Here is a 15,052-nt window from a genome sequence, read left to right on the forward strand (position 1 = left end):
ATAGAGGTCAAAATGTACAACAGTACACTGAGGCTGCTGTTATGGATGTCAGTAATATATTGTGTGGGTAGTAGAAACTGAAACAGTGTCCTCTTCAAGAGAAGGCAATAATTAACTGCTTAGGTGAATCTCCAGCTCTAGATTGGGATTTTTTCTATTCATTTATTTTTAAAAATTCTTTCTTCCTTTCTTCTTCCATCCCTCACACATATTTTCTGTGAGTGTGTGTCTGTCTCTATCTCTGTCTCTGTATCTATATGTCACTCTCTCTCTCCCTGTCTCTGAGACAGCATCTCACTATGTAGCTCTGCTTGTCTTGGAACTCACTGTGTAAAATAGCCTGCCCTCAAAGTCACAGAGATTCACCTGCCTCTGCCTCCTAAGCCTTGGGGTTAAAATTATGCATCACTACACCCTGCTTATTTTCATTCTCTTAATAGACCTTAGCTTTGCTTACTGGAACTCAACCTGAACGGACTACAGCTGAGTGGAGATCTTTAAGAAGGACTTGTGCTCCATGGCGGTCAGTCCTTCATCAGCATTTTAAAATGTGAGGATATAATATAAACATTGGTGCGAACTTCACAAGTCAACCAGATTAAAGGGGGTTTAGAACGAAATCTATGACAGTGAATGTGGTTTGAGAATGTCCTAGTACTCCATACATTATCTCATATCAGACCACTAAACACAATTGGATTGAGTCAGGCACTGTGATACCCTGGATGGAATCTATGACCATATCATGCCATGGAACTCTGGAGACCACAGTCATGCACTATTAGAGAATGAATTCAATGGTTTTGGCAAGACTACCTCAACAGCATCTTAGGAGTGAAAGTAACTTTATGGTCTTTTTCACAAGAGATGATTATACAGGACTGTACCAGTTTTTCCATAAAGGAAGTACTGTCTTCTCAGAGAGCCATGACACTCATTGCTCAATAGGATAGATGAGAAAACACTTAGTGGTACTATCACCAATTCTCTTCCTAAGAGAGAAAGAGTCCTATTTTCAGGAGTTACCACCACAGTTCAGATTTAGATGATGATGCCTCCTTCCAGTAGTCCATAATACTTCAGCCACTTGGAGACCTGGAGAGGGACAATGATCCCCTAGTGTTGTTTACATACAGTTTTGAGAGCTTCATTATGTGCAGTGGAGAAGAACACACAATGTGTGTTCTTGCAGCTTTACTCACACCTTCACCATATACACACAACTTGTTCATTCTGGGACCACAAATTCTGACTCACATTAGTATGTGCATATGCTCCTTCTACTGGAAGGATACAACCACAGATGTGGTCACCACCCACTAACACCCTGTATCTCGAGTTGAAGTTGAGGAAGACCCGATGCTGAATCAATTATTTAAAGACCTGAAAGTCTTTCTACGAGCCAGGTACTGAGGAAAGCCAAAGATGGAATGTAACAGCTTGGAACTGAGTTCTCTTTATCAGTGTGAGAGGGGAGGAAACCTTCATCAGAGAGTGAGAGAGGTCAGGTGTAGAAGAAGAATCAACTTACAGTGCTATCCAGAAATTCACTAGTGTCCCAGAAAGGATCTGTCCTGGACACTTGAGAAAATGCCACTCAAGTGTCTTTCTGATGTTGGTTATCACTGAATAACACTCTCTAAAGATGAAAAGTGTACCCCCTTATGTTTCCTGGGCAAATTCTCTAGACTGGGGCCATTCAGAACGACTTATTCTTGGGATCTGTTTCTCTTCCAGGAGCCTACAGTAAACAATTTGTAATTGTTATTTGAAATATTCATACATGTCTGCTACAGTATGATGCGAGTATCCTGAAAACAGATGACACAGACATTTAGAAGTTTGTGGAAATATTATCTATGTAAGAATTGATTGCAAGGTTCTAGATCCTGGATTAGACACAGCACTGGGGAAGTCAATGCCAGGTGCCTGAGGAAGGCAGTATCCGTTACTTAGGGGCTGTTAACCACATCCATGCCACGAGGAGCATCAGGAGTGGTTTCCTCCAGAGGTCACACCCTAGTTTCCAGTCCCTCTCTAGCTCTGCCCATAAATACAGTTCCGACCTGCAGGAGGAGACACAATGATGCTCGCCTTCACAGCTCTGCTCTTTCTGGGTGAGATGTGGAGATGGGGATGGGAAACTGTAAGATAGGTACACTGCCATGGCCCAGCAGTGACCCATCAGGAAATCCCAGGGACTTGGGAGGTTCTGCTAAAGGGAGAATATCAGGCTTCAGGGAAAACCATCTCACAGGTAACTCTCTTCCAGGGCTGACTCTTGGCTATAACACAGCAGTGCTGGCAGGTGAGTATTTGCCACTGTCCTGTCCTGCTGCACCTATAGTACCCTGAAGCCAGGCCAGGACAATGAGGATGGGAAACAAGGCCTGTGTGCTGGTCCTTGGTTTGTATATAAGGTCATGTGGTTGACACCTTCAATCTGAGGATGTTTGATCCTAGATGTTATTTTCCTTGCAGGGACACTCCCGAAGCCTATCCTCAGAGTACAGCCAGACTCTGTGGTTGCCAGGCAGACTAATGTGACCTTCATGTGTGAGGGGATCACAGGAACGAAAGAGTATAATATCTCCAAAGATGATGGTAAATACACACAGTTCATACAGTTTCTACAAAAGTCTCAAAAAACGGCTGAATTCTCCATCTCAAAAATTGAGGAGCATCACGCAGGGCAATATCATTGTTGCTATAAGACCCATGATGGACAATCAGAGTGCAGTGACTCCATGGAGCTGGTGGTGACAGGTGAGAGAACAAAACTCTTCCTATCCTCAGGCTTCACTGTCAAAAATGAGCCTGTTCTCAGGAGGGGAGGGAACACTTCACAACCCTGGAGGAAAATGAGACCTGACAGATTTAACTGAATCCTGTTTCTCTTCCAGGAGCCTACAGTAAACCAAGTCTGTCAGTCCAGCCCAGCCCCATAGTCACTGAAGGAGGGAATGCCACTTTACTGTGTTACTCAGGGCAGAAATTTCACAGACTCATTCTGACTATGGAAGGACCACAGAAGCGCTCTTGGATGCTGGACTCACAGTATAACTACTCTATTAAGCATTTCCAGGCCCTGTTCTCTGTGGGTCCTGTAACCTCCAGCCAAAGGTGGACATTCAGATGCCACAGCTTTGACAGCAATAGACCACAGGTGTGGTCAGAACCTAGTGACATCCTGGAGCTCGTGGTCTCAGGTGAGGAAGCAAAAACTTTCCACAGAATGATGTTGACGTGATACAGGTCCTGAGGTTGGGCCTGGTAGGAGATGTGTGTGAGGAGGCAGGGCCCTTCAGTCTTGACACAGATCATTGGAGACTGAGGGATCCAAGATACAAAATCCAAGAGAGAAATTAGCAGAAAAACCCAGGATGTTCAGGGCAGATTTAAATCTTCATGGGACTTTATGCTACTCAGCACCAGCTGAAGTGCCATCTATACGCGTGACATCAACTGTGCTACTATCAAGCAAAACCATGTCCTTCTCTCCTACTTTTTGCAGGGACCCTCCCCAAGCCCATCATCAAAGCTGAGCCAGGCACTGTGATTGCCTACAAAAGCTCTGTGACCATCTGGTGTCAGGGGAGACTGGACGCACAACTGTATGTTCTGCATAAGCAGGGAAGCCCAAAACTCTGGGGCACAGAGTCCACAGAGGAGTTTGGGGAAAAGGCCAAATTCTTCATCCCTTCTGTGACAAAGGAACATGTAGGACAATATCAGTGTTACTGTTATACCTCAGCTGGCTGGTCAGAGCACAGTGACACCCTGGAGATTGTGGTTACAGGTAAGGGAACAGTCAGATTCTCAGAGCTAGGCTCTGCCCTCAGCATTCCCTCCTCACAGTCTAGCCCTGCGTAACATTTTGGATGTAAACCCATGTGAAAGGCTTTGTTCTTTTCATATAGGATTCCTCCCCAGTAAACCAAGACTATCAGCACTGTCAGGGCCTGTGGCAACCTCAGGAGGAAGCATGACTCTCCAGTGTGTCTCCGAGCATAGATATAATAAGTTCATTGTCACCAAAGAACATGAGAAGTTCTCCAGTTCCCTGGACTCACAGTATATACACACTAATGGTCACTTCCAAGCCACATTCTCTATGAGTCCTGTTACACCAGCCTACAGAGCGAAATTCAGATGTAATGGTTACTACAAGCATATCCCAAAGCTGTGGTCAGTATCCAGTGATCCATTGGAAATACAAATCTCAGGTGAGATATCCCCATCATTGGCCAATCTTGATGAGGTACTAATCTCTTCCAGGTATTGAAACCAGGTGAGGTTGTTACGAGAGAGTGACTAAAGAAAGAATCTACTGTCTAAGCCAGATCCCCACAGCCAGAAAGAAACAGTGACACATGCAGGGTGGGAGGGGAGCTGATATGTGTTTTGTTAAAAGCTGCTCCTTAGACAATAGCCTGTCACCTTTCTTATAGGGCTGTCAAAGAAGCCGTCTTTGCTAACTCATCATGGTAGTATCTTGGATCCTGGGAAGTATCTCACTCTGCAGTGTTGCTCTGACATGGACTATAGCAGATTTTTTCTGCACAAGTTGGGGGAAGCTCACTTCATCCAGAAGAATGGCCAGAGGACCCGGGCTGGCCTCTCCTTGGCCAACTTCACACTGGGCTCTGGGAACAGCTCTACTGGAGGCCAATACAGATGCTATGGTGCACACAACCTCTCCTCTGTGTGGTCAGCCTCCAGTGACCCCCTAGACATCAGGGTCACAGGTGAGGAAACACTTAGATTTCAGCAGATCACAGCCCCTGCATAGCCTTTCATGGGGAGCCTGAGAGGTGATGGCTAGGACAAGGGATGGAGAAGTCATGTAGAGATGGGAAAGGAGAAGGGGAATTCAGTCAGAGAAGACAGACAGAGTCCAAGGTGCTCAGGAAAGATCCAGGTGAAGCCTTGGTGAGGGCAATAAAGGTGGCCTCTCATCATCCTCCCTCTTCTCTTTAGGACAGCTTCCGTTCACTCCTGTCCTCTCAGTGAAGCCTAAGTCAACAGTGCATCCAGGACAAAATGTGACCTTTCTATGTTGGTCAACATACCCAACTGACACTTTCATTCTGCACAAGGAGGGAAAAAACCACCTACTCAAACAACTAAAATCAAAGTTCCAAGATCATCGTTTCCAGGCAGAATTGTCCATTATTGGTGTGACCTCTGCCCTCTCAGGAAAGTACAGGTGCTACAGTTCTCTTGAGTCATCTCCCTACCTGCTGTCACATGCCAGTGCCCCTGTGGAGTTCTCTGTCTCAGGTGAGGTGATCCTGACTTCTCAGAGTGACTTAAAATTCAAATCCTAGAAGAGCTCTTTTCTTGAGTGAGATTATGGGGACAACAGGAAGGGTTACTCAGAAGGCACTTTCCCTGGCAGAGAAGTGGATGGCAACAGGGTCCTTTGAACATTGTCCACTTCGTGTTTTGCTGTTCCCTAGGATTCTGGTAGATAGCATGAGGATCCTGGGGATGTTACAGTGCAGATATAGGACAGTGATTAGAGTCGGGATCCCTGGGTTATCATCAAACCCTCATCCTCTCCTTGATCTGTTTCCTAGAACCCATGGAAGCCTCCAGCCTTCCACCCTTAAAGCCCATGGAAGCCTCCAGCCTTCCACCCGTAAAGCCCACCGAAGCCTCCAATATTACACCCTTAAAGCCCTGGCCAGCAGCTGGTAAGTGTAAAGCACCCTTGTGTAGGGAGTATGTTCCATCCACAGGCTGCCTCAGAGGTCTTACGCCACTTAAGTCCTCATTTATTGGATATTTCATCTTGTGAGTGCAAACAGCAATCCCAACACAGATATGAGAAATCCAGGGTTCAGTTTAGACTACAAAAGAGGACATCCAGAGATAGAGAGATGTTTAGGCTCAGCCTTGGGAATGAAGGAGGGTTAGGTGGAGAGCAGGGAACCTTGACACTTACGTCAACATCCTGCTATGAATGCTCTGAGAACAAACCATTCACATGCATGGGGTCCCACTCCAGAGGCCTAGTAAAGATTGTGTTGGGAGGTGAGCCCCATTGGGCAATAGCCAGAAATGGGCTTGATACCTCACATTCTGGAGATAGTAATGGGACGATCACTTCCCTTTCTGAACTTGCCGTTGTTTCTCTGAGTATAAAGGGTTAGGCCTTTCCCACATACATAATTTCTTTTGAAGGGCTGACTTGCACCCTCCTGACAGAGGAGCCCTCTCAAATAGCAGATTCTCCAGTGTTTCTACCCCACACAGTGACAAGGCTGCAGACTCCTTCCCTCCATCTCATGTGGCTCAGTTTTGGTGGGAAGATCATTGCTATGAGCCTGAGTTCCTGTTTTCAAATCCCAGCTCTGTCACTTCCAAATAAGGGGATCTCAGTCAGGTGAACCTACTTGATAGCAAAACAGATAATTCCATGCTACATCATTATGGGGATGGGGGATGATAGTTTAAAAGTTCCATCATGAGCCTGGCACACAGAAGGTGCTCAGGTAAGTATCTACCATCCCACACATGATATCATTTTTTCCTCAGGTCTTGGGAGTTACAGCGTAGCTGTGTCTGCAGTCTTCCTCCTGTTCCTCCTCATCCTCATCATTGTCCTACGGAAAAGGAAAAAGAGCAAAGTCAGGAAGGAAGGTGTGTAGTTTGTGATTAACCTGGGACTCAGATTATTGTAGACGTCCCTGTGGACCATTCAAGAAGAGGATCAGGACACTAGTAGCTGGGAAATCTCAAAATGGTACAGTATACACAGACATTCTTGCAGATCTTAGATCTCAAAGCAGGTGGTATCAGAACCTGTGGAATTTCAGCTGTTCTGGCAAATTGATCATATCCTGGGAAATATGCTAACTCATCCATGTGATATAAAAGCCCCATCCTTCCTTGCCTGAGAAAGTTTGGGCTAAGAGCTTACTATGCTCCTAGCTCAGACATCATATTTCTATTTCAGCTCAGAAAGAGACAGAACTGCAATTTTATCCAGGAGCTTCAGAACCAGTAACCAGGTCAGAGGCCCCCAGAAGAGGTAACAATAGGCATAGCCCTGCCTACCTAACACAACTTGATGCCAATTGACATCTTCTTTTCTCTTCAGATCAAACCCAGCTGCTGCCACCCAGGAAGAAATCGTTTGTGAGAAAAAAAGGGTTCTGGGGATGGAAATGTCTGAGGACTCAGTATTATGGGGGGTGGAGGGGCTCTGGGGTCTTTGCTATTTGGTCTTCACTTTACACTATGAACTCAAAGACATCAAAGCATGCCATGTTCTCCATTCCCACTTGGGACACTTCAGGATACTAGGGATCTGAGTCATCCCTAGACTCTTCCCCCTAAACAATGTTTGTTCTTCTATGACAGATGCTTCAGTGGAGGACATGCAGCCTGAGCTTGGTGTGGAGATTAACAGTTCGGTGAGGTCCCTGTCCCTATATGCACTACTAGTGCCCCAAGTGGTCCAGGGGTTATTTTTTATTCTTAATTTCTCAGCCTTCATCAACATACACTCCCACTCCCCCTAGTGAGCACCATCTGCCTCCTATGTGCTTTGGCTTCACTCTGCTCTGATATTCTTGGAAGCAGCTGGTTTCTCCCTCATGTCCCCTTTCTGGCTCCTCAGCATTTGTGTAGTTGTTCATGTGTGCCTAGGAACCCAGAGATCAAAGGGGAAAATGAGTCCAGATGCCCCCATTCCCTCTACTCACTCACACAGCTGTCCCAAGAAATCTCTTCCTTACCAGACTTCCTGCATGGGTCAGAGTTAGAGCTAAGAGCACCTTCCCCAACCAGTATTAGGCAATATGGTAATAACTGGAGAATGTATGCAGTATAATGTGTTTCACTAAAACAAACAGAACAGAGGGTGAAGTATTTGTGAAAAGAAAGGGCCAGTGTGAGTTACAAGGGAGTCCCTGGAAAAGTGTATTCTGAGGTGGAAACCCACTTGGACAAGTCCAAGTTACATCTAAGGGACCAGCAACTGCAGGCAGGGGACACAGCAGGACAAAGTAAATTGGGCAGAAATATGGGGTTGAGTTTTGTAGGTCATTTCTGTGTATGGGTGTTTGGTCTGCATGTATAGATCCTATCTCCCTAGTGCCACAGAGTCCAGAAGAACATGACAGATTCTCTGGAAACTGAATAACAAATGATTTTAAGTCATCTTGTGGGTAGTGGAAACTGAACCCGGATCCTTTTCAATTGCAGTCTGTGCTCTTAAATACTGAACCATCTCTCCAGCTCCTAGAATCATTTGTTTCTGGAAGTTGGATTGTGTAGCTGGAGTCAAGACAACAAAGTTTAGAGTGTCAGGATAAGAGATCAGGACTGTAGTATGGAAGCCTAAACTGTTCAGTCTGTTCATGCTGTGGAAAACTGGCCAGTTGGGATCCCCAGGAGACAGTGGGACAATATCTATACCTCTTTATTTCTCTGCTACAGAGACCAGCTGAGATAGGCCTACTGGAACATGTATATGCCAATGTGAAAACACTCAGGAGGGGTGGAGCTGTCCTACCTTCTGTCGTGTCAGGAGAATTCTTGGAAACCAAAGAATGACAAGTCAAAGATGGCACAGAGATGGACACTCAGATGCTTCCTGTTCCTCCCTAGCCCTGCAGTGTCCCCCAGTCCATATAACTTCCTTTCACTCTCTCCTGCTCCAGGATGAAATATCTGAAGAGCTCGAGGATATGACCTGTGTCCACCCCTTCCATATGACACACAGCCAGGAGGAAGCTGTATCTCCACTCTCCCTGGCAGGGGATGTCCCAGAGGAGTCAACGTATATGCTGCTCTGGCAATCATTAACCCAGGGGCCATTCCCAAGAACAAAAACTGATGACTCACTGCCTACAATGATGATGCCTAACAGAGAACTGTAAGGCATTGTGGCAGTTTTGGCAAACCTCACTGCAATTTAACTAACCTCACACATTTTGGAAATAAGGCATGAAATTATAAAATTATCAAGTGAAATGAGATTAAATATAAGGGAAGTCTTAAATTCATAAATTTTAATGATCAGAGGGGGCATGGAGTGGGGTTCAGGGATTGGGAGGATTGGAGGGGTTGGGGAGGAGGGTAGGGAGAGGGAACTGAGAGTGACATGTATAAAAAGTCAAATAAAAATATGAAAAAGACAGAATCTTATGAAGCAACTTTAAATTAAAAAATAAATTTTAATGACAATATTCATCAAAGCCATGAAATGGGAAAATTTACATTCATGGTTGCACAGACTCATAATTCCATCCCAAGGGAGGCTGAGGCAGTTTAATTGCCTTTGTTTTGTGACCATATTGGGATGCCTATTGCACTTCATGCTACCTTGTAGTACAAAGTGTAACATGTTTCAAACATTAGACACCAAAGGCCAGATGTGTTGGTACCCACCATAAACACAAGCACTTTGGAGGTGTTGACAGGAGGGTCAATATAACTAATCTTCAGCTATACGCCATAGGGGTAAGAGGGCAGACTAAAACACACTAGACCCTATTTGTAAATAAATAAAATAGAGATGGGGTCAGTGGTCAATGTTTTTTATCTAAGTACTTACCAGGTAGAGATTGTAAAATTCTCAGAGTCTGAGGCCAACCTGCCTTACCATAGTAAGTTCTGGGACAGCCAGGGATATATAGAGAATTCCTGTCTCAAACAATAAGTGAATAAACTAAGGCCAGTGAGATATCTCAGCAGACAAAGTCACTTGCTACTATGACTGATATCTTAAGTTTAATCATCAGGACACACATAGTTGAAGGAGAACTGACTCCATAGAGTTTTTCTCTGATCTCCATCTAACCCCTTGGTGTACTGTCCACACAAATAAGTAAATAAGATAATTGAAAACTAATAAGTACAAATAAAATCTGGGTTAGTTGTTGTGGACATTTAATCCCAACAATTTTGACCACAAATACAAGAAAATATGATATTACATTTGTGACAGAATTTAATATGTTAAGAGATCATACCTTCTCCTGTAGTAGTAGGATAATGAATAGCACTTACAATGGTAATGTATTTATCTGAAAAATTTCAGAGGCTCATGCCTCAGAGAGATTAATTGTTCTTTTGCTAGTGGTCATTAGTTGACAGTAGTTGTCTGTCAAGTCATGGGGCACCATGAAACATTTACCTTTGCATATTAATATGTTATTTTATACAGAATTGTTATTATTTTGATCATCTCTTGAAGAAGAATCATGACATTTCCTTAGACATTTCTAGGAAAGCTGATCTCATTGGTGACATCCTGATAATTTGCCTCTTACACATATCTGTTCCCTCTTTTGTGGTGTTCTTAGGGTCACAGATGCAGGATCTGTGATGCAGATTTATCTGTTGGGGCTGAAATACCCATTATCTATTGATATCTGCATTGTGTACAGATGTGATTACCTCCAGTTGCCATGAAGGTATGCTTTCTTGAGAATGGATTGATACTCTGAAATGATATACACACAAGCATCAACAGAAACGTAATTCACCAGATTGAATTCATGTATGGATGAGCACACACATGTACAAATATAGGTTAGTGATAAGCAAAGGAAAAGAGGCTATCATTTTGAGATTAGGGGAATTGGAAAGCCTCAGGGGATGGCATCAGGGAGGGTCAAACAGCAGAAAGTGAGGGGGAAAGTGATATAATTCTTTCAATGCAAAACACATTTTAGAAAGATAAGAAGCAGACCCACATCAAGAGAGGACATTTCTTATCTCTGTGGAACCTGCGGTAAATTCAGCAGAGTTTGATGAAGTCTACAAATTGATGGAAAACTTTGAATAGACTTTGTTGTGAGTAAGCATATGAAGACGTGTAGAAGCAACTGAAGCTGTTGATAGGATAACTGACCTGATGAGTGACGACATGGATATATGTCATTTATAGAGACATGGGAAGAGATACATGGTGGATATTGCTACATGTGTATATCATTGAAAGGGAAGAAGAAAGATGGTAAGAGGCAGAATTTTGGGCAGGTCAGCAAATGTTATCTTCTGTGCATAACACTGACTTTGAAAAGGTGATTGTTGCAACCTGTACTGTGTCTATAAATTACTGGGCCTGTCAACAGTCAATTATGGGTCAGGTAAAGACTCATGGGACTCTATCATGAGCTATTGACTAGGGATGAACACTGGATACAGGAGACAAATATTTTCAGTTGTGTGACACCACTGAGTCCAGCATGTTCCTGTAGTTCCAAACACATCATCTTTGTACTCTTATTATGGTTTCTGTTGCTTTTTATCATTTTTTATTTTAATTTTAAAAAGCTTGTTTTACATGTCAATCCCAGTTCCCTTTCCCTCCCCTCCTATCGCACTCCCCTTCGCCCCCCCCCACCCTCCCACCCTATTGCCAAATCCTTCCACATAGGGGATATCTAGAGCCTGACATTTTACTCTGGGTAGGGTCCAGGCACTCCCCTAAGAGTCCAGGCTGAGAGAGCATTCCTCTTTGTGCTATAGGCACACGAAGACTGTTTGTATACCAGGGATAGACACTGATCCACAGCTCAGGGCCCCATAGGTTGCCCAGGCCTTCTCGATGACACTCACATTTGGGGGATCCAGATCATTCCCATGCTGGCCTCCCAGCTGTCGGTCTGGGGTCCAAGAGCTCTCCCCTGTTCAGATTAGCTGTCTCTGCTGGTTTTGCCAGCCCATTCTTTGCCAATTTACTCATCACTCCTCTCTCTCTCTGTCACTGGGTTCCTTGGGTTCAGTACAGTGATTAATTGTGTGTTTGCCTATGCTTCCATCAGTCACAGGATGAAGGCACCCAGATGGTTATAGACATCATGTTCATTATCAGGAATGGGCATTCAGGTGGTCTCTCCACTATTGCTTAGCTTGCCAATTGGTGTTATCCCTTTAGATCACTCGAGGTCGCTCTGGTGCCTGATCTGTATTCAATCCTATGATTCCTTCTTCCCCCTATTCTACCCCCACCCCCTCAAATTCCTGTTCCCCCATGACCAACTCTCTTCCTCTACACCCCCTCTCTTCTTCCCAGGTCCCACTACCCCCCCACCCCTCACCGTGTTCCCCATCCATTCAGGGGATCTTGTCTCCATCCTCTTCTCTTGGGTACTCTGCATATATGCATATTTTTGGGTTCTTTCCTGTTTCCCAGACTCTCTATCAGTGGAAGTGCAGACTGGCACTATCCTGATCCATGTCTAATATCCATATATGAGTGAGTACATACCATGTTTGTCTTTTTGCGACTGGGTTACCTCACTCAGGATGGTTTCTTCCAGTGCTATCCATTTACCTGCGAATTTCAAGATTCCATTGATTTTTCTGCTGAGTAATACTCCATTGTGTAAATGTACTACATTTTCTCTATCCACTCTTCAGTTGAGGGGCATCTAGGTTGCTTCCAGGTTCTGTCTATTACAAATAATGCTGCTATGAACATAGTGGAGCAGATGCCCTTGTTGTATGAACTTGCCTCATTTGGATATATGCCTAAGAGTGGAATTGCTGGGTCTAGTGGTATATTAATTCCCATTTTCCTGAGGAATCTCCATAATGATTTCCAAAGAGGCTGTCTGAGTCGGCACTCCCACCAGCAGTGGAGGAGTGTTCCTCTCTCTCCACATCCTCTCCAGCATAAATTGTCTTCGGTGTTTTGGATTTTATCCATTCTGACAGGAGTAAGATGGTATCTCAGAGTTGTTTTGATTTGCATTTCCCTGATGGCTAAGGATGTTGAGCACTTTCTTAAGTGTCTCTTGGCCATTTTACCCTCCTCTACTGAGAATTTTCTATTTAGCTCTGTATCCCACCTTTTAATTGGATCCCTTGGTGTTTTGGAGACTTGTTTCTTGAGTTCTTTGTAAATTTTGGAGATTAGCCCTCTGTCAGATGTAGGGTTAGTGAATATCTTTTCCCATTCTGTGGCCTGCCTTTTTGTCTTTTGACTGTGTCCTTTGCCTTACAGAAGCTTTTTAGTTTCAGAAGGTCCCATTTGTTAATTGTCGATCTCAGTGCCTGTGCCACTGGTGTTATGTTTAGGAAGTGGTCTCCTGTATCAACTCGTTGAAGAGTATCTCCCACTTTCTCTTCTAAAAGTTTCAGTGTGGCTGGGTTTATGTTGAGATCTTTGATCCATTTGGACTTAAGTTTTGCACAAGGCGATAAACATGGATCTATCTGCAGTCTTCTGCATACCAGTACCCAGTTATGCCAGCACCATTTGTTGAAGATGCTTTCTTTTTTCCATTGTACAGTTCTTTGTCAAAAATCAAGTGTTCATAGGTGTGTGGGTTAAAATTAGAGCTTTCGATTCGGTTCCATTGGTCTACCTGCCTATTTTTGTGCCAATACCAAGCTGTTTTCAGGACTATAGCTCTATAATAGAGCTTGAAGTCAGGTATGGTGATGCCTCCTGAAGTTCCTTTATTGTATAGGGATGTTTTAGCTATCCTGGGCCTTTTGTTTTTCCATATAAAGTTGATTAACGTTCTTTCCAGGTCCTTGAAGAATTGTGATGGAATTTTGATAGGGATTGCATTGAATATGTAGACTGCTTTTGGCAAGATTGCCATTTTTATTATGTTGATCCTACCAATCCAAGAGCATGGGGGATCTTTCCATTTTATGGTATCTTCTTTGATTTCTTTCTTTAAAGACACAAAGTACTTGATATGCAGGCCTTTAATTTCCTTGGTTAACATTATCCCCAGATATTTAATGCTGTTTTGGCTATTGTAAAGGGTGATGTTTCTCTGATTTCTTTCTCAGTCACTTCATCATCTGTATATAATAGGGCCACTGATTTTTTTGAGTTTACCTTGTATCCTGCCACATTGCTGCAGGTGTTTATCAGCTCTAGGAGTAACCTTGCGGAGTTTTTTGGGTCACTTATGTAAACTATCATATCATCTGCAAATAGTGAAAGTTTGACTTCTTCTTTTCCTATTTGTATCCCCTTTATCTCCTTTTGTTGTCTTATTGCTGTAGCTAGAACTTCAAGTACAATATTGAAGAGATATGGAGAGAGTGGACAGCCTTGTCTTGTTCCTGATTTTAGAGGAATTGCTTTGAGTTTCTCTCCATTTAGTTTGATGTTAGCTGTTGGTTTACTGTATATTGCTTTTATTATATTCAGGTACATTCCTGTTATCCCTGATCTCTCTAGGACCTTTATCATGAAGGGGTGCTGGATTTTGTCAAAGGCTTTTTCAGCATCTAGTGAGATGATCATGTGGTTTTTCTTTCACAGATTGTTAATATGGTGGATTACATTGATAGATTTTCTAATGTTGAACCATCCCTGCATTCCTGGGATGAAGCCTACTTGATCAGGGTGGATGATTTTTCTGATGTGTTCTTGAATCCGGTTTGCGAGTATTTTATTTAGTATTTTTGCATCAATGTTCATGAGGGAAATTGGTCTATAGTTCTCTTTCTTAGTTGTGTCTTTGTGTGGCTTGGGTATCAAGGTAATTGTAGCCTCATAGAAAGAGTTTGGCAGTGAGCCTACTGCTTCTATTGTGTGGAATACTTTCAGTAGTATTAGAATTAGCTCTTCTTTGAATTTCTGGTAGAATTCTGCACTGAAACCATCTGGGCCTGGGCTTTTTTTATTTGGGAGACTTTTGATGACTGCTTCTATTTCATTAGGGGTTATAGGTCGGTTTAGATTGTTTATCTGTTCTTGATTTAGTTTTGGCAAGTGATATCTATCCAGGAAATGGTCCATTTCCTTTAAATTTTCAAATTTTGTGGAGTACAGATTTTCAAAGTATGCCCTGATGATTCTCTGGATTTCCTCAGAGTCTGTTGTTATGTCCCCTTTTTCATCCCTGATTTTGTTAATTAGCATGCTCTCCCTCTGTCTTTTGGTTAGTTTGGACAGAGGTTTATCTATTTTGTTGATTTTCTCAAAGAACCAACTCTTTGTTTCATTGATTCTTCTCAGTGTTTTTCTGGTTTCTACTTGATTGATTTCAGCCCTCAATTTGATTATTAACTGGCGTCTGCTCCTCCTGGGGGAGTTTGCTTCTTTTTGTTCTAG

At 43.4% G+C, this 15,052-nt stretch overlaps 2 protein-coding genes across 2 annotated transcripts; both read left to right on the top strand.

Annotated features, from left to right (window-relative positions):
- The first annotated feature begins 2,083 nt into the window (after window positions 1–2,083).
- On the top strand, window positions 2,084–4,792 carry LOC101824214 (leukocyte immunoglobulin-like receptor subfamily B member 3). The gene is made up of 6 exons (XM_040733833.1): window positions 2,084–2,117; window positions 2,482–2,766; window positions 2,904–3,209; window positions 3,515–3,799; window positions 3,921–4,226; window positions 4,452–4,792. The coding sequence occupies exons 1-6, from the start codon at window positions 2,084–2,086 to the stop codon at window positions 4,790–4,792; spliced, it is 1,557 nt and encodes a 518-aa protein (XP_040589767.1).
- Window positions 4,793–6,472: 1,680 nt separating this feature from the next.
- On the top strand, window positions 6,473–9,032 carry LOC121135313 (leukocyte immunoglobulin-like receptor subfamily B member 3A). Its single transcript, XM_040733834.1, has 6 exons — window positions 6,473–6,500; window positions 6,544–6,648; window positions 6,965–7,019; window positions 7,109–7,146; window positions 7,372–7,424; window positions 8,676–9,032. Exons 1-6 carry the CDS (start codon window positions 6,473–6,475, stop codon window positions 8,892–8,894), a joined length of 498 nt encoding a protein of 165 aa, XP_040589768.1. The 3' UTR covers window positions 8,895–9,032.
- Window positions 9,033–15,052: the final 6,020 nt, after the last annotated feature.

Source organism: Mesocricetus auratus, unplaced genomic scaffold (genome assembly GCF_017639785.1).
Source record: "Mesocricetus auratus isolate SY011 unplaced genomic scaffold, BCM_Maur_2.0 Super-Scaffold_100037, whole genome shotgun sequence".
NCBI lineage: Eukaryota > Metazoa > Chordata > Mammalia > Rodentia > Cricetidae > Mesocricetus > Mesocricetus auratus.

Bases quoted from the DNA above. Each gene is read 5' to 3' on its own strand.
- LOC121135313 (XM_040733834.1), top strand. From the start codon at position 6,473: ATGAGCCTGGCACACAGAAGGTGCTCAG. The intron at 6,649-6,964 runs GTGTGTAGTTTG...TTTCTATTTCAG, and splicing joins GAGCAAAGTCAGGAAGGAAG to CTCAGAAAGAGACAGAACTG. The intron at 7,425-8,675 runs GTGAGGTCCCTG...CTCCTGCTCCAG, and splicing joins GTGTGGAGATTAACAGTTCG to GATGAAATATCTGAAGAGCT.
- LOC101824214 (XM_040733833.1), top strand. From the start codon at position 2,084: ATGATGCTCGCCTTCACAGCTCTGCTCTTTCTGG. The intron at 3,800-3,920 runs GTAAGGGAACAG...CTTTTCATATAG, and splicing joins CCTGGAGATTGTGGTTACAG to GATTCCTCCCCAGTAAACCA. The intron at 4,227-4,451 runs GTGAGATATCCC...CCTTTCTTATAG, and splicing joins ATTGGAAATACAAATCTCAG to GGCTGTCAAAGAAGCCGTCT.